General features: G+C 46.7%; 1 protein-coding gene and 1 pseudogene across 1 annotated transcript in view; one reads left to right on the top strand and one right to left on the bottom strand.

Moving 5' to 3' along the window:
- Positions 1–12,997, top strand: part of LOC144123740 (uncharacterized) — a 189,058-nt gene extending 176,061 nt beyond the window's left edge. The window contains exons 44-50 of the mRNA XM_077656508.1: positions 688–789; positions 1,836–1,973; positions 5,898–6,038; positions 7,891–8,112; positions 11,213–11,383; positions 11,443–11,590; positions 12,448–12,997. Of these exons, the coding sequence (XP_077512634.1) occupies positions 688–789; positions 1,836–1,973; positions 5,898–6,038; positions 7,891–8,112; positions 11,213–11,383; positions 11,443–11,590; positions 12,448–12,455 (930 nt within the window). The 3' untranslated portion in view covers positions 12,456–12,997. The remainder of the gene's footprint in view (positions 1–687; positions 790–1,835; positions 1,974–5,897; positions 6,039–7,890; positions 8,113–11,212; positions 11,384–11,442; positions 11,591–12,447) is intronic.
- A 3,315-nt stretch (positions 12,998–16,312) lies between these two features.
- LOC144123739 (uncharacterized) lies at positions 16,313–17,030 on the bottom strand (annotated as a pseudogene).
- Between the last annotated feature and the right edge of the window lie 1,864 nt (positions 17,031–18,894).

Genomic DNA, 18,894 nt, shown 5'->3' with positions numbered 1-18,894 from the left:
ACCGCTGTTTGATCCAGCAGTTTGCAACTCAGGGTCAGAAGTGCTAAAAATTAAACAGCGTGCGACTACCTTGCAATTGTCGCTTTTCAACTAAAGGGACCATCTGGGACTGTCACATTTTGACCAGACCAGTCGCACAACTTCTGTTGCTCGCAAGTATGAATGCATGCTCACTCTGCGAAGCACAGCACGTGCTGTGCTTGGCATAGCTGCTTCTTTGAGTTGTGAGGTTTAATATTATGTCCCGAAGTGGCACATAGCCTATTAGGGACGCTGGAATAATTTAGATCATTTAGAGTTCTGTGACATGCTCTTATACCGCACAGCACTTGGGCGTTTTTGTACTTCTCCTCCATCAAAATACGGCCACTGCGGGCGGGATCGAACAAGCGACCTTTTGATCAGCAGCCGAGCGCCAAAGCCACTGAGCCACCGTGGCCAATACATAGCTGCTTCGGTGCACTAATCAGTGTGCAGTGAACACGTGAGCCAAGCCCAAGAGTATTCGTTGTTTGCTGTCCATCGCTCAGACCTTGCTGCATCAACCAGTCTTGAGATGACATACTTCGAAGTAAGCATCGCTCATGCAGACAGTCCAGAGGAATTGTTTTTGACTCTCCTGAGCAACCTTCCTCTCTGTGCCCAATAACTTTGCAGCTTTCCTAACTGTGATTGTTTATCTTCCAGTTATCCCTATTTGCAGTGCTTTGCTGCAAGCTGCGGTCTTTAACATACAGAAGTCTGAAACTAAAATGGTCACACCTCTTCCAGTTCTGGAACATCCATGAGGTATGTGAAGATTTATGACAATGCAGTCCCAACTGCGTTGCCATGCTTAATTTTTGGGGGGCAGCTCATAAAACAAGGAAACAATAAAATTGTTCCTTTCCAAGAACTATTTTGTGCTGTACAGGAATGTATTGAACCCAGACTTAATTTTCTCATTCTATGAGTGCATGTTTCAAACAGCAAGGTGGTCGGTGGTAATGACGACGAAGAGAGGCACAGCACCACATAGACAAATCAAGCTTATAGCTCAGGACCTAACAGTTTGCCGCAGGCTCTGGTCTGAAAATACTGACTACTGAACACTGAATGATGAGAATACTTTACTGTTCGAGTGATATGCTCATGACTGCTGCGCTGCAGACTGGAGTAATGAAATATGTGGAAAGCAGTTGAAGCTTGTGCACGGGATCATGGGGTGCTCTGTCACCTATTAAGCTTTCTCCAAATTTTCAGTGCAAAGAACATACAGAATAAGCGGGCTTACGTGGATTCATGTTGGGTGTCTTCCTCTTGGCGCAGCAGACGTGTTCTTCTTGCACTGCGTAGTGCTGATAATGGTGGTTATCAGCAATAAGCACTTCGTCACTTTCTGGCTACAGCTCTGGTTTCTCTATCAGTAAACATCATAAGATGAGCATCTCGTGTTTAGTAGCTCTGAGTTTGATAACAGGCAGTTGTGATACGTTAGAGCTTGATGCAACTGTTGGTTGAGGCAATGGTAGATGCTTTATTTGTTATGTCCATTGTCACGCTGTCACTTGACCTCTAGAATCATAGCTGACCAAGTTGCCAAATAATACCACTAACGCCCTTGTTGTTTTGCACCACTGATCCCATGCCATGGGTCGCTAACAACGCTCTTAATGTGGCTGCATACTTGCATCATCGTTTGTCCTAGGCGTATTGTATTTAGACTGCTGTGCATTGATGACGGACTTCACATGCTGCCGGGCAGAGCAGGAAAGTGTGATTCTGTTAGTTTTAACTGCGTTCAATTATATTTAAATTTCCTGCACCAAAATGCTTTCCTCTGGCTGTGCTTACAGATTGCTGTTGTTATATGGAGCTTGAGCTACTTGATTTGCTGTTTTCTCCGAGCAAGGCATCAACATTACGCCTCCACTGCCATACGTGATGAAGCAGACACGGGTGCCGCTGCTGAAACACTATCAAAGATGGAAACAGTGAGTGGGCATTACTTTTGTGTAGTGATTACTGCGACAGGTTCATCATATCAGGGTGTGAAAATTAAGAAAAAGAAATGCCTCACTATTGCTTTTGTTTTCAGTCTTCCTTTCGTGTCTGTTTAAATTAGGCTGCTCAAGCTCATACATTCTAAATACGAATTCACCAATATAGGAGAAAAAGGCAGTAAGCTGTCCTCTAGTGCAGTCGATTTTAGAGGCAGGGTAGGCTATATGTAGGCCCTGGGATGGATTTCAAGCACCAGAAGTAAAGAATACTCGCGGTTTGCAACAGAAGCAATTTAAATCTTCAAAACATGCGAAGTTCTAGTATTTACGAAGATTTTAACCATGGTTTCAACCTCCTCTATTTGCTAACCTCAAGATCTCTGATGCCGTGTTTGAAAGCCTCCTCCCATTGCTAACTTACTGTATGCATTGAAGTGGGAATACACGTTCTTTTCCGAGAATAAGAGGTTCGAATAATTAGTGAGCGAAAACTACTCTGGAACATGGGCAGCACACCCTGCCCCTAAAGGGGAGTGCACTAGAGGACAGGTTATTCTCTGTTTGCTCTCATATAGGCTTAATGTAAGCACATGAAGTTGGGCTAGTTGGTTTTCCATTGTAGTGAATTTAGTGCAAAAATGAGACACTGTTCTTTCTCGTGTCCAGATTTTGTGCTAAATTTACTTCATAGGCTTAATCGTATTTAGAGCTTAGTGTACGAAGTTCTCATCAGTTCTAATAGTGAAGTAGAGGCAGTTGCATTGTGCAATGCGTGCAGGAAAAGCTATGCGCAATATTTTTTTAATATGCCTACCGGAAAGATAATGCAGCCACTATTTGTAAGCGCTACTTCATATCAGAGATAGATAAAGGAACGGCGTCGTTATTTTGATTCCGCGGAAATTTTTCGCCTCTAATTTTGCAAAGAAAACAGCAGATGACTGAGCACAGAATCCTCACAGCATAGGAATGAATGAACGGACGGACGGACGAACGGATGAACAGACGGATGGACGTGCCGACTGACCGATTGAACGAACGAACATTTATTGACAGAAGCAGTGGAAAACTTCAGCACTCCACTAAAAAGTGTGGTGGCTAATTTTCCACCCAGTGCCCTCTACTGGAAAGGATGTTTGAACACTAACTGCGGAGAAGTCACAAAGTTTTACTCACTTCTGCCGTTAGTTTATTGCATCTGAGAATTTTCTCATATAGTGTGTCTCTCTACCATGCTATGCAAATAGTTCTTACACCGTGGCACAGATGCATGCCGCTGCCTAGATATGGGACAGGAATCACTGTGGTAGCCGAGACTGGCAGCTCTCAGGTGCTTGTTGCTGTTGGCACTGAACTTCATGCCTGCACAGCCCTGGACCTCGAAGCTCACAATAGAGAGCTATAGATTATTGAGAACAAAAAAAAAAAATGCTAACCAGGCAGTTGTAATCCTTATAGACTAGTAGCAAGCTCGTATACACTTCATAGAAGGCAGGCTCAAACACGTTGCAGCACGAATAACGAGTCGCTTCTGCCTGCTTCTACCACATCCTCTTGGTGCCAGGGCACTCAGCTGTCCTTAGGTTTGCAATCAAAAACAAGGTTGCCTTGGGGACAGTTAGGGGTTCGGCTCAGATTGTGGGGCAGGTTTTGAGCACGCATTTCTCCTACGCAGAGTACTTGCGCGAGCGCCGATATGACCCCCCACCTCACAGCACACTCCCTTTAGAGGCCTGTGTTGGCAGCTATGGATAGACACTTTATACACTGGCCTGATAACCGACATAGTCGTCGCACTACCGACACCCCTTCAATATGGAATTTTTGCACAGGCCTTTCGGCATCTTACCACTCGGTCTGGGGAATGTGCTAGCAACCCCAACTGCCCAAACGCCACCACCAAAGGCCTTGTGGGACCACTGGCTGGCCCCTCCCTTGCCTGGCCACCAGCACTGCTTGTCCGCTGTGCATGGGAGATTGCAGTCAGTCTGAGCTTTTGTAATGTGAGGCCCAGCTTTGACGCCAAGAATCCATTTTGATCAAGTTTCCTGTGTTGCTCTTGAACATCCTTAATTCGCTCTTGTTGCATCCTAGGCCAATGACACTGTATACTTCAGTGTCATTTACATTACTCGCTTTTAATGGGACACCTTTGGATCGTTTCCGAAAATTCCAAAGGACCCCCAGATTTTTTTAAAGTAGACCCACCACAGAAAATGGGTTAGGGTAAGCTTGTGGGTGGGTTAAGGTTAGTTAGTGGGTCAGATTACTATAATCCCACATGATAATCCAATGGTAGGTACCTGAACATTCTAAAAGGTGACGACTCATGCCTATCATATTCTTAGGAGCAAATGGAGACAGTTCCAATACAAGTTTTGACGGAAAAAATTGCAAGAACATTAGACACTCAACGTAGACAACATAGTAGGCAACCTAAAAACTATCGCATTTTCTTTAAGAATGTGGTTAAGAAGGCCCCCAGGTTTTTACAATTGAGATCAGATTCTTATATCAACTGTGCTATCAGCACTCCCATCATCGCAAGCAACATCAAAAACTGTTAACATAATACGCCACCGAGGTACGTCAGTTCCTTTACAGCATAGTCCAAAGTTCAACGAAAGCTCATCTGGCGAGGAAATAACATTATATTAAAACCAAACACCAAACGTTATTTGTTTTACTCAATTTTTCTTTGTTTTTGGTGATTGTTTGATTTTAATATGGTCCTTTGACAGCAAGGACGCAGAAGGGTTGTTGGCACAATCATCGCCTAATAACGCAATTCATTGAACCTCATTGATCTCGCGTGTCATCTGTTTCCTAATCCCTTCGAAAACAACATGGTCACTAATTAGCAGCACAAACTCACACAGTTTCAAAATGCACCAACACACCCAGGTGTATGCTCTCTAAACTTTTCTTGGCAATGGAACCAAAGCTACAGAACCGGAGCATGCCTTCTCTTCGTATACGCAGTAGAATTTAGTTCTCTGCTGCAGTTAATCGGTTTGTCATAAAAGATAGTGTATTGATGATATTTGTTAAATCAAGCATATTTCTATGATACGTGCAAATTTTCAATGCTAGATAGTCCCAGCAAGAATAGTTTCATTGATAACAACAGATTTTGAAACACATCCTGTTACAAGAAGCTTTCATAGATGGCGCCAGCTGCACCAGTGACTGAGCGAAGCAATCGCAGAGCGAGCAACGCGCCATGTGGCCAGGTGCGCTCTCTTGCTGCCGAGCTATTCACTGGAGTGGCACAGGGATGCTCCGTCCTTGTAGCTTTCTCTTCAATGCCAAGAAAAGTTTTCGCAGGGCCGGGGATGCATTACATGTGCAACAAAAGGAACTTCTGGTGCAACAGAGCGCCACTTTACCGCTCTGCGAATAGTGCACAGACGCTCTCAAGTTCTTTTTAAACGAGAGAACGTAGGTACTCTCATGTCGGAAAAAATTCCCTGACGTCTGCGCTTAGGACCTTCTGAAGCTTTGCAGCTGGAGTGGCCGGAGCACGCAGGTGGAATGTGGCTCCTTCCAAATAGGTCATATGGCCTTACGATGTCATCACAACTTGCCACCGGATTGTGAGCAAAGTGCCCATAGTGGCAGGTGACAGGTAAATGAATGGTTGGCCGTTAGAGGTTGCTCGGGAAGAGCAACCTGGGTCTCGCAAGCCCCACCGGTGGCTGGGTTTGTAACAGCCACCTGCCAGGGCAGTGGCGCATCTCTTAACCACTGCACCACTGTGGCAGTAGTGGTATGAGCATTCCCTACGATCTGTGAATATAAACTAGAGAATGACCAATCCCGCATATATGGACATATATGGGCATTTACTCATTAACGCTATAAGGCAGAGTTTGAGTGTCCCCTCAGTTTTTGTTCGCACTCGACTTTCTACAGGCTTGTCAGCGCCTCCTCGGTGGTCTGCTGTTCTTGGCGACGCTGGGCATCGTGCGAGGCCTTTACGCGTCCAGGAATCAACTTGTGTTCGCTATTTTGCACAAGTTCCGGACATGCCGCAGACAGCTTCTGTATCTGACTGTAAGCATGCTTTTGTACACATTGTTTTTTACTTTTAGTGCTTTTTTATTTTGCAGCTCCTGATATGCGAATTTTGCACTGCAAAGAGATTCAAGTACAACAAAAAAATCCACAGTGTTTTCTCAGTGCTCTATCACGGGCATAAAAATCTTGCATCTAAAACACGTTGACCTGCGACTCATCGGATGTGTAACTGCCTACCAGCGATGCTTGCATTGTTGACGACAGCCGCGTCGACAGGACGTCTGAAATAACTCCAATTGCTGCTGCGTCAACATGTTTCAACTGCAGGCTATGTGCTTAAAGGTACATGAGTTAATGTACCAGAATATAAATGCACGGTCCGCCAAGGGCAATAACGACAACACTGGTAGATCTTCTTTGAGAAGTAATGTGCCTGTGCTCTACACTTAGGTCAGTTGTAACATAGGTGCAGCTATCAGGGACACCTTCTTCAAAAGAAATTTTTCATTTCAGATCAGTAGAGTAAAGGTCTCGAGAGTGCAGCCCCCGAACGCATTTAATTTAATCATTACACATCAGCGAGAATTATGTCTTAGTCTGTTTAGGTAACCACAGTCACTGCGTAGAATTTCGCCTTTATTTTCCAAACACAGCTGCATTTTATTTTCAGCTTGCTTGCTGATTCTGAATATTCATATTGAAAAGTTTCGTCATTCGACGTGACAGCATTGGTACAAATAGTAAGAAGTAACATTTTATCCCCGATGCAAGCGCTTTAATAGAAAGGCCGTTTTCATCAGTGCTGGTGAGAAAGGTTGAACTTTAGTTCATCTTTAAATTTATATTTACGAGGGAAACCGGAAAACCCGACTTGGTGGGCAGTTCTCCAATTCACTGGGTCACCTTTGCCTCCCAAAAGCGTAGCAACATAATTTCATCTCCGAATGGCCATTTGAAACCAAGATGGCTAGAAGCAGAACCGCACTACTCCCTCTACGGTGCAGTTGTCTGCGACTTCTTGTACAAGGTTTAAAACTAAAGTTAAGCTGAGAGGTTTAAGGGAAACTGAAAGAAGGAAAACGTTCTAGAGATATGGTTCACAGCAGGAAAAATACCTGCATAGACACTATTTCGAGCTTTAGTCTCTACATATCTTAGAAACCTCCTGATGACGCTGCTGTTTGTAAAATACGAGATTTCTACAGTCATATCACATTACCAAATCACATGGCTCTGAAAACAGAAGCCACGGTAAATAGCCTGGCTTGACCACTTTGAAGGTGACCGCATTCGTGTTGGCCGACCAAGAACAATAAACTTTTCCTGGCGTGGTGACCCGAGTGGCAACGAATAAATTTACCGGAGACAAGGAACTTACGTGCAAGTAATGCCAAAGCATTGCAATCTTGTTCTGTCCAATTCTGTTCTAATTAATTCTACCTAAATTCTATTTGAATTCTATTCCGATCCTATTCTAATATTTGGTAGTGTCTGCAGTTGTGTGTAGAATTACTGACTGTTACTAGCCAAAGTTTCTTATTTTCCCACCTTTTATGACGTCTCACCCTTTTGTCCAGTCACGAGCTTTGTAACGCCTCCACTATTCTGGGTGACGCCGAGTTTTCGTGTCGATGAGCTATCTAATGCTTTCGCATTAAATGTGGCAGTGAGGGACAGAAAAATCAAGGTGCCAGCTGGTTTCCATGCTTTTTGTTGCATGTTCAATGAAATATGAAGCGCACTTATCCGGCTAGGTTAGCCCTAAAGCGGCCACCTTCTTACTGACTCTGACAGTAATACTAATAATTGGGGTCACCCTACAGTCAGCCCCCTTTCCGTGTGGCATAGTGTGTGCTCTGTGAGCTTCAGTTTCACTCTTTTACTGCAGCTATTGTGGCTGGTGTACATCGTGTCCACTTCTTGGCTGGTCCGGCCAAAGGAAGCTGGCAAGCGTGGTCTGCTGCACAATGCAATGGCCGCCACCGGGTGCCTCCTCATTGTACCCGGAGTCTTTTCGGCCCTGCGCTTCGACTCCGATGCCAACGGCTGCGTTGTCGAGCTGCTGGAGATGTTTGCGACATTTTCGGGTGCCTTCCTGACTTTCGCTTTGGTGAGTGAGGCTTTCTGTTGTAGTCCCTGCATTTAGCCCTTATCTCTGCGCTGTTTAAGCTAGCCAATTGCGGAAAACGTTTGGAGACTCTACGAGCTACCTCTTAGGGAAGTGTGTAACCTAAGTTTCCTTCGGGTCTCTGCCTAAGGGGCTTCAACTGGAAGGAAAAAAACCTTTTCAGCATTGCCGAGCGTAGTGTAACTGTGGGCAATCAGGGACTAGTGACGGGGGTAATCAGAGACCACTGAAAACGCCTCTATAATGCCACACACCGGGAGATGCTGCTCGGAGACACTTTTTCTCAAATATATAACCTAGAACAATGAAACTCTAGCTATTAACGTAGGTCTGTATGCTGATTTCATATCTTCAATTATTTTTATTGTGAGTAGTATAGTTTTTGTTCTGTGCCATGACAAAGTGCAAAGTGTACAATTTTTTCCCCCACTTTTTCTCTCACTAAACCATAATTAAGCCATTGATGCATCATTTTTTCCCATATAAACTGGAGAGTGTAGAAAACTATTTATGAAGTACATACATAATATGATAATGAAAAATTTGAACCTATAAAGTCTACTTTGTCAAGACACTACTGAGTGTAACTTGAAATTTGTTTGTAAATAGGTGATAAATAGCTGTTATCTAAAGGGGATAAGAACAGTCCTCACAGCTCAGAGAAAATATGTGGAAAGTTTCCTAGAGACATCTGAGCATCAGAAGCAGCAAAAACAAGGTGGACAAACTCGAAAAGTTGCCCGAAATTGTATTTTGAGAAAAACGCATTTGAAAGTTAAATTAGACGTTTATTTACAAAAGAAGTCATACTTTCTTAACAAACTTTTACACAAATCAGGAAAACTGTCCACGAAAAAAGCCGCTGCCTCTACAACTTTCCTGCACCATAAGTTTCTCCCTCATGGTCCATCGGAGCCAACTCCTCGACACACGCCTTTTCGTCAGTGCACGGCGATGTGCTGTTGCTTCGGCTGTCAGCTTGATGGACATTTTTTTCTGTCATGTATCACAGTTGCTGTGGCAACGAAGGATACACAAGCAAGATGGAAGATGGAAAATTGGTTTTTAAGGAAAGGAAATGGTGCAGTAGCTGTCTCACATCTTGGTGAACACCCAAACTGGGCTGTGTGAGGAAAGGGAGGAGGCGTGTGGGAGTGAAAGATGAAATAGAGAAAGAGGTGCTGTCCTGGAGGCCTCTGGAATAATGCAAGCAAGATTTTTCCTTGGCTCTGAAGATTGTATGAGTGCTTTGGCACTAAAATGCCGAAGGATCGCCACTCAGCTGCCTATCTCGGCGAAGCGTGAACCCATCAAGTAGGCTTCACCACACACATGTACGCTGCGGTGAATGGCAATCCCCGATCCGTACCATGTGATTTTGATCCAGTCGCAGCGCTCGGAAAACACGGCATAGACATGTATTTCTTTATTATTTCTTGCGCAGCTACAGCCCAGGCAGCCATGGTCGTTGAGAGAACGTGGCTTGGCTGATCTCAGTGCTCTGCAATAGCGAGCAGCCTCTTCACGTAGACCGCGGGACGGTGAAAGATGGCACACTTTTGGACTTCAAACAAGCACTGTGTGCTCTTTAAATACAATTTTCACCATTTTCTAGTCCTGATTTTGCCTTGATTATTACTGTGTTAAAGTAAAGAGCCTAAACTTGAAAAAACCATCAGAAACACAAATTTATCATTCTTGAAGAAAAAAAACTCGTTTTTCGGCCCGCATATGTCCTTACCATAGTGGAGATGGTAATGATGACTAAGGCCCCTAAATTCTGCGAATTGAAAACAAGGAATCCACAGAATTCTGCAGGAGAGATGAAATAATACTTATGAATACACAACAATATTCGGAACTAAGGCATGAATATATAGACCTGTTCACACTTGCCTTTTTGAGCGCAGCCATATTACCACTGGACTGTGGCAGCAGCGCTCTGATTCATGGATTTCATACAGGCGTCTACTGCGCATGCACGGCACAGTCCAACACGCACGTGTGCTCAGTCAAGCTGTGAACAGTGAAAAGGCCTATAGGGTGGAGTTTTTTCACTAGCTTTTTAAGGCAGCTAAAGCAGCCTTCACCGTCAGACTGATCAGACACTAGGAGAAGCTAGGTATTAATTTCCTTGGGGCGAAAATCGCGCTGCGAGCAATTGCAAATGTTTTGGTTTATGGTTTATGGGGGTTCAACGTCCCAAAGCGACTCAGGCTATGAGGGACGCTGTAGTGAAAAGCTCCACAAATTTCGACCACCTGGGGTTCTTTATCGTGCACTGACATCGCATAGTACACAGGCTTTTAGAATTTCTCCTTCATCGAAATTCGACTGCTGTGGCCGGTATCAAACCCGCGTCTTTCGGGTCAGCAGCCGAGTGCCATAACCACTGAGCCACCGTGGCAGCTCAAGTGCAAAGATGAATGGGCTATGGGAAAACAAAGACAGGCAGACAAGCACAGAACTGGGCAGCTTGAAACACCTAGTACTGACGGCATGGCAGTGGCGGTGGTGGCAGCCACTGCGCGGGAGGCTGCATGCATTAAAGTATCGGAGGCTTGGTTTCATTTGATTGTGGCATGCAGATCTGAAGCACTGCCTCTTAAATAATGTAGACATAACCACTTCTTCCACATTTTTGCACACCGTCTGCATTTTTTTTTTTGGTGGAGGGACATAGCTAAGGTAGACCAGTAAAGTTCGAGACTGCATTGTAATGAGAACAATATTTTAAACAATTTCTCCCGAGTTCTCAAACTCCCCTCCTGGCATTTATTCTTGCAAATAAGGTACAACAGTGATTTTTTTATCATCATCTTCCTCCTCCTCTTATCATACTGTATTTTTTACTGATGCCTGTAACGATAATAGCACAATAAAAGAGAATGTGGCTTCCAGCACACACTTCCACGAAAAATATTTATATCCGCTATTTTCTCACTGGATCATGGAGAACTAGGGGCTTTAAAATGAGCTTTTTAAAAGGCAGGCACTACAAAGAGGTGATTACACATTTTTCATGCACATTTCAGAACGCGGTTGTCGCCATCATAATTTTCGCCCATGTCATTCCTGTCAGGTGGCTCGCCTGTTCTCTCAACAAGGCTTTCACCCGGACCTGACCGGCTCGACGCTGTTGGTTCGGGACTTTTTTGGCTGCCTGAAAAGGAAAGTCAAGGTCATCCGAGGTCAAAGGAGCCGGAGGAGCCCGTCCTGCAACAGGCGACCAGTTTCGAGAGCGCCCGAAATTGTGAGTCATAAGGTGCAGTGGCGAAAAACTTGTGACACTGCGTGTTTTGTTTTTCCCAGGTGAAAGTGCTGCTGGATGTGGAGCAAGTTGCGTCAGAGGTGGTGGAAAGAGCTGATCGCTTGTTTGCTGTCCCGAGCGGAAGGGAGACTGAAGAGTGGCTCTCGCGACATCTGCAGGCCGCAGCTGCACGTCGCACCGCCTGTTCTGGTGAGAGAAGCAACTTTATTGCTTTAGAATGTCGGGATTTAGGGCAGGTGGGCTTTGTGTGGCCAGCAGGTGGGGGCGACTTTCTTAGCCCATGAAATGAGTACCAGCTAGATGGTCTTGTCTGGCCTTCTGAGGAGTTGGTCCCACCCCTCCTCGGTATTGATTTCAGCTTGAACACGCTTCTTGGAACTCTTGCGTTGGAAACGAACTGCTAGCAAAAGATGTGTTCATGAGGCACAACTGTTCGTAACAAGCAGTTCAATAAACCAGCGATAATTTTCTTACTTTAAGAAAAGAATTGCCAATAACATCTATGGCTCGGATTAGCGACCTATTGGAAAAAAATCAGTGTGAATGGAAGGTACAAAAGAGTAGACTAAGAAAACAACTTATCAGCATCTTCCATTGTCTACCTGTGCTTTTTCTTAGACGAGGAGTGCAAATGAGGGAAATAGCTTAGCTCTACTTTGATGTGGTATTATAACAGGCGAGATAGACCATCAGGATTATGCATTGTTTTCCTGTGCATATATATTAAGTCCGGCATTAGTGACATCGTAAAAATAGTACAGTAGGGTTAAAAACCAAAAACAGAGCACGTTTCGTGAAGAGTCAAAATAATTTGTACCATTGAGACATAGAGTGAAGGCAGAGAGATGTCTATAGTGCGGCAGAGCTGGTTGTAACTCGTTCCGCGAAGCACATTCGTGGCGACATTTTCTAGGTGATGTCTACATTTTCCGAGAGCATGTGCAGCAGCAAAAATTTTGAATATTACATGGACTTCCATCCTTTTTTGTTGTTTGAATGCACGTCTGACATATTGCTTTTATTTTTATTTTTTTCATCTCTTCTAGGGCCATAAAGCACAGTGGCAACTGCTCTAATCCACGATGGCTGTTGCTTTTCCTGTGCCGGCTTCCCATTTGCACAGAGTTTGTTCTTAGGGGATTTTTATTTTGCAGGCTTGTGGTGCCAAATAGTCAACATGTACCATTGAGCGATGTCCGAAAGCAATAATTTGTCAGGGTACATGTTCATCCGAAAATGTGATCCCAAAAGCTCTTGAAGGTTGTCTGCCCTGTATTAGTAAAGTTGTACTATTGATGTCGGCCATAATTAGAAGCCCATTCGGGCCTTTAAAATGGCAGTTGCTTATTGGCGGTCTCTTCATTAACAGGTTCAAGATTAAGGGACGGTATTGTGGACCAATTTCACTTGAGGTATTATTTTGTATTATGCCTGAGTAGTTCAGGGCAAGGGCCCTACTTTTTATAGATCAAGCATTAGTTTTACTGAAGATGTTAATCACATTTTTTGAGCTCATTTATTTTTATTTTCTTCCCATCTACAGGTGTGTGATAATGACATGCTCAATGTTAAAAATAAAGAGCCATTTTCGAAGATAAATGGTTTTCTCTGTGTGCGTGTGTGTGTGTGTGCGCGTGTGCCCGCGTGCATGCGTGCGTGCTTGAGCCTGTCGGCAAATGATGCCTCACGGCTTTTGCCATCCAAAGTGTTGTGGAGCTTGTCTGCTGTGGACAATTAATGAAAAAAGAACAGTCAACATCGATACATTCAGGCTCAAATCAGGCTAAAGAATAGAAAGAAGTGAAATTACTGGAAAACTTGCAGTCACAACTCGTATGGGAAAAAGAGTATTAGTACATCCCAAATCCTGTCATCGTGAAATTCAAGGCAGTTTTGACACACAGAACCGTCGGCTGAAAACCGCAGGTTGCCCGACGAGACTGCTATCCAGTGTAGCAGAAAAGATTCTGCAACCACTTAGAGGCAAAAAATATGTCACAACCACATCAGAAGAAAGGAAGCCGTTCGCGGTCATTCCTTGCATTAATGGCATTTCCCACAGTCTCAAAAAGGTAGGCGCAAGAGCTGGTGTAAAAGTGCTCATGTCAGCACCCAACAAGTTAAGAAGCTTGTGCGCCAAAGTCAACAGCGAGCAAAGAAAAAATCAATGCAAGAAAAAGCACCAGGAAAAACTTGTGAAATGTGTGAAAAGCGGGGTTTATGAAATACCTCTGCCATGCGGACGCACCTACTATTTGTCAAACAGGGCGCTGTTTGAAGAAACGGCTTTGAGAGCACGAAAGATCCCTAAAGTGCGCCATCAGCAGTGAATTAGCAAAACATTGCAAAGAGCATGAATGTGCTCCGCAGCTTATCAGCACAATGGTCATCTCGTCATATTTTGATCAATGGACCAGGCAGATTGAAGAAGCCTTCAACATCCGACAAAAGAGCGATGTATGCGTCTGGATACCTTCAATAGCGCTTCGTGACAGAGAAATTGATTATCTGCGTGCGATGTCTTAATATTTTACCACGTGTACATGTTATGCGTTTTTCATGCTTCTTTTTTTTCCTTCTTATACGAACGAGATGTATATATTCGACGAATGTGCATGAAGAATCTGGTTGTTATTCAGCGTCGTGTCCCGCCCCTCTCTGTCTCGGGCTGCGCTGCTCCCGTCACAAGATCATGCACCAACCAGCCCAAACTTTCACCTTGTTAAAAGACATTTCATCTAAACAGGTAAGCCCGAGTGGCCTAGCCAGCTTGCATTCACGCGAGTGGACAGATGTATTACACCACTTGTAACATAAGCATGGGCCTGAAATTTGGCACATATGTGCGCTTAGATGTCTGAAGTCTGCATGAAAAAGAAAAAAATAATTTTATTGAGCCAGAGCCGAGAAATCGAGCATTAACCTTCTGGGGCTTTCCCTGGGACGCACAACTTTTTGGACACGGCTAGTTGTGGGGACTTTACATGGATGTCTTCGGGAAAAATGAGCACCTCCTGGGGAGATTCCAAATGTCCTGATGGGCTATTTCTGGGAGAGTTTGAGGAGGTTTAGTGTTTGTTGGGGTCGCTATCTCTTGCGCACAATTGCCATCTCGAACGCCACGGTGTGCTCTAAACCCGCAGCGGCGGAGGGCAGTCAGTCGGTTCAATGCAATCGCCCTTACTGGTCATCTGCCACGGCGCGTACCTCCTGATGATTAGTGCAATTGGCCGTCCTCTGTCGTACAGCCTGTGACAGGACGCCATCTGACACTTGTTACAATTTTGACCGCGCGTCCTCTCCATGGACCTTTCTGCAAAGTGCAGCTTAGTCTTTCTGCCACCCTGGTGACTTGCCCACTCAGGCTCATTCGTCAGTCGCGTCGTTTTCACTTGTTGCGACTCCCGTGACGCCATTCGTACGCACGGTTGGCCCGCAATCTCGCCTCCACTGCCAAACAAAATTTCACCTGCTACCGCAACACGAGTGCGCACTCTCACGCGTCCGCCGGTCTCCCTCGACATAGCGCCGCCAGTTTGCTCACACCTGGACTCTTCGCGCTCTGGAGCATTTGTATGCCTGCCATACCCTCTTTCAGCGCCAGCGCTAGCAGTCTGCTCTACTGCGGTGACCGCTAAAGCCACAGCTGTGTCTGCGCATTCCTGTTTGTTGCTACTATCCTCCTTCAGTGCAGTCACCACTTCTGCCACTGCGGCTGCCACTTGCAACCACTCCGGAGGTCTGACATCCTCGGTGACTGCATCTTTCCCGGATGCTAGCCTGCTCGCCACAGCACAGAGATTTCCACTGCCAGATTTGTCTTCATCAGTTTCCTTCAAATTGTCAGAGCGCTCCTCTGACACGTTGACACCTGCCTCCTGTTTCTCGATCGCTGCCGCCGTGTCACCAGTCGAGCTTTCCAGTATCGCTGTCTGGTCTACCTCCTGTCTCACAAATGCGACATAAGTGCCGCCACTCGAGCCTTCCAGTCTGCGGACTGCCTGTACTGCTCTCTGGCCTACCTCGAAATGCTCCGCGATGCCCGCCCCATTATCCGGACGCACCACCTCTTGTTTTACACTGGCCACTGCTTCCCTGACCTCTCTCTCGTACAGCAATTTTTCCTTTGCCAATCCGGCTTCTGAAATTTTCATTTTCAATTTCAGCAGCGCCATCTCATCGGGGAAAGACAACCCTGACCCTCCGCTGACGCGTGCTGCCTCGGCGTTCACAGCCAGCTCCATCTGACTACCTCCTACTAGTCTGTTCCCGTCTTCCCCGCTCACACAACTGTCACAGTGCCAAGTGGAAGGACCTACAGGACACCAACCTGCTTCACTCTAGAAGATGGCTTGGACTGCTGGTCCACGCCCGAGATGGTCGCTCAGCCCTGGGCTCTTTGTTGCCGTACCAATGAGTCCCATGCATGGCCGGTCCACTTCATGTCAGTGGTCGTGTCGACTGCGCCAGTCAGACAGGTTCTTGCTAACTCTTCCACGCTCCTGCTGACGAAGCCAGACCACCACGGAATGAACAATACGGGAGACTTTATTTACATTATTTGCACATTTGAGCCAACTTTGCTGCCACCAGGATGATGCCTCTCGTCTCGGCATCCACCGCCCGTCTGTCCCGTTCTTCTCGGTCGTCTCTCCTCTCTTCCCGCGGTCCTCCCTTCCAGCTCGCTCTCCCTCGTCCTTGCTTCCCCGCTGCTCCCTTCGGTCGGCTCCCTGGGAAGGCATCTTCACTGGTTCCCGTATCCCGACGGCCATTACGGAGGCGCCGCCTCTCCCAGGCGCAGACCTTGCTCTTTTCGGGCAACACCCTTCTCCGGCGTACTTCGCAAAAGCCAGCATCTCGCCTCCGGCCAGTGCACGCAGCCGCTTCTTGAGCGCGCCGGACGGCCCGCGCTCAGACGCACATAACCGCGGCGTCCTTGTGGCTGCTGTTCATCTTCGGGCCTTCGTCGTCCGCCAGGTGCCGGCTGCCGCCCCCTCCACACTGATCGGGGGTCTCTCGTTCGCCGCCGCTGAGCGGCAAGCACACACACACAAACACAATCTGCCGGCCGTTTCTTCCGGCAACTTTTGGATGCGACGCGGACGCGCGCCCGACATGAGGGAATGGAGCATCGCATATTTTCGGAGGCGAGACGATGTTGCGGCGATGATGATTTGGTTCTGCACTTCAGCGTCGACGTTTTCGAAGTTACAGTGGCGAGAAAGCTGACGGAGGCGCGCGCAGAAGCTAGGCGTCCAGTGACTCACCGGCGTTCTGCTGAGCTTGACGGAATTTGTCTATTTCAAATGTTGCGTTCACTCGTGGAGCAAAATATGAATTCAATTTCGCTCGCGCGGCATCGTATTCATCTGGCGTCGATGTGCTCTGCGTGGCCTGGGTCGTGCTTATTGCCGTTGCTGCTTGCATAGCGCTGTCAGCTAGGGAGGGAGCGAAATAAGTCGCAGACTTTTTCACCGACGTAGTGCAGGAGGAGTGCTTTCTTTCGAGCATCTGTCGTGATATCACGTGCTAAAAGAAACTTCTCAAACATTTCTATCAATTTCGTCCATTCGTGACCTATGTTGTTGGCGTCGGTCGCACGAATTAAGGGCGGGAGCACATGCGCCATGGCTGTGACTACTGGGTGTCTGTTTCCGAGAAAAGAAAGCGATCGGCCGCCATACTCCTTTGCTGAGTTGTATAAGGAAGCCACCCACAGCTGCATCTGACGCGTCGACCATGACGCACTGAGGAACTCCCGGTTGCGGGTAGGCGAGAAGTGCGACATATATAGGCGAGTCGTTTCTTGATCCCTTGAAAAACAGCTTCGGTGTCGTTCGTCCAGAGTAGCCATGCACTTAGCAGCACCTTCGTATATCGACAGAAGGAGGTGGAGTGGGTATACGAAGTCCTCGTACTAGCTGAAGTACGAAACATCGGTAGTAATTCACGCGACCAAGAAACTCGATCGCGGAGCAGACGCTTAGTGGGTGGGTCGCGGAAACTTCTCGACACCTTTAACCTTGTCTGGGTGCGGCTGAATGCCAGAGCTCGAAACAGCATGGCCAAGAAAGGTTAGCTTCTGGGTGCCCAGCTCGCACTTGTCTGTGTTCACGAAGGTGCCATGCTGATCCAGGCGCTGAAAAGCGGATCGCAGATACGTCTCAGGCTCGTCCGCTGAACTGCTTCCAATGAGCAGGTCGTCGAGGTACACACGACAGAATTTGAGGCCGTGCAAAACGCCGCTGATAAAGCGCTGGAATGTCTGTTCGGAGTTTCGAGGGCCGAACGGCATGCGGAGGAATTCGAACAGGCTGAAGGGCTTTGCTATCGCCGTCTGCAAGACGTCTTCTGGAGCTACAGGGATCTAACGATAGGCCTGAACGAGGTCATTTTGGAGAAAATGGTGGCACCTTGCAGGCTGGCTGTGACATCATGAATGTGAGGTACCGGATAGCGGTCTGGCACGGTTGCTCGACTGAGGGCTCGACAGTCCCCGCAAGACTTCGGCCCCATGTGCAGTGGGAATTCGCTCACTGAAAGCGAACCGGCAGATTACACAATACAGTACAATACAATATAAGTTTATTCAGACAAGTGCAAGTGTCTGGGAGATTGGCGAAAATGCAGTGAAATGCCTGACAAAGCGCCACCCCTTCCCATCGCCAAAATTTAACACTTGCTCAGAATGGATGGCAAAGCAGAAGAAGCATATGTATACGTACAGCACACAAAGCACATGTAGTTCATCAAAAATCTTCAACATGTCACTTCAAGAGCACATAACGGCAGCATAAAGCACTGTGAATAAAAGACAAACCAATATGCGCAAGATAAATTATACCATTCATATAACACTATGACAACCTTTATGTTTGCAAAGAAAGCAAATAATAAAAAAATTATGGTATTAAAACCTTTGATAGATGTTTTTCTAGCCGAGCTCAAGCCTGTGGTCTGATTCCTGTCGTGCTACCTGCATGTTTTGTGGGAACAGGTGGTGTGGCGTGCGTCAACTGGTGGGCTTGTGGTGACAATGTGGTGGCCGCGTCAATTCGGGGAAATCGCAGAGGATGAAGGTGAATCGGGCAACGCCCGGCGGTGCCACGAGCGAGGTGTTGAGGGGCGGATGCTTGGATGGCTTTCCGCGTACGTCTGCTTGTGAGAGGGGATCATGTAAACACCTGTTGGGGACATCGACAAGCGTTCCGAAGATGCGCAAAAAGTCCACTGCCAGGATACCAAATCTTACGTGAGTCACCGCAAAAATCTACGGAAATATCCTCTTGAGTCCCAAGTCCAGCGAGAGAACGAGCGTTGTCCGTACGTCGTTTTTGTCTTATTAACTTGCAACGGCGATGTCCACGGTTGTCTGCGATCGACCGGCGACGCTGGCACTACTCTTACCTCCGCCCTTGGGTCGACAAAAAAACGAGTGCCCCTCTCAGGACCAGTCAGTAAGATAAGCGATGTGCGACTGTCCGGCGAGGCTG

Source organism: Amblyomma americanum, chromosome 3, assembly GCF_052857255.1.
Source record: "Amblyomma americanum isolate KBUSLIRL-KWMA chromosome 3, ASM5285725v1, whole genome shotgun sequence".
Lineage (NCBI taxonomy): Eukaryota > Metazoa > Arthropoda > Arachnida > Ixodida > Ixodidae > Amblyomma > Amblyomma americanum.
This window is presented reverse-complemented; position numbering and strand designations above follow the sequence as displayed.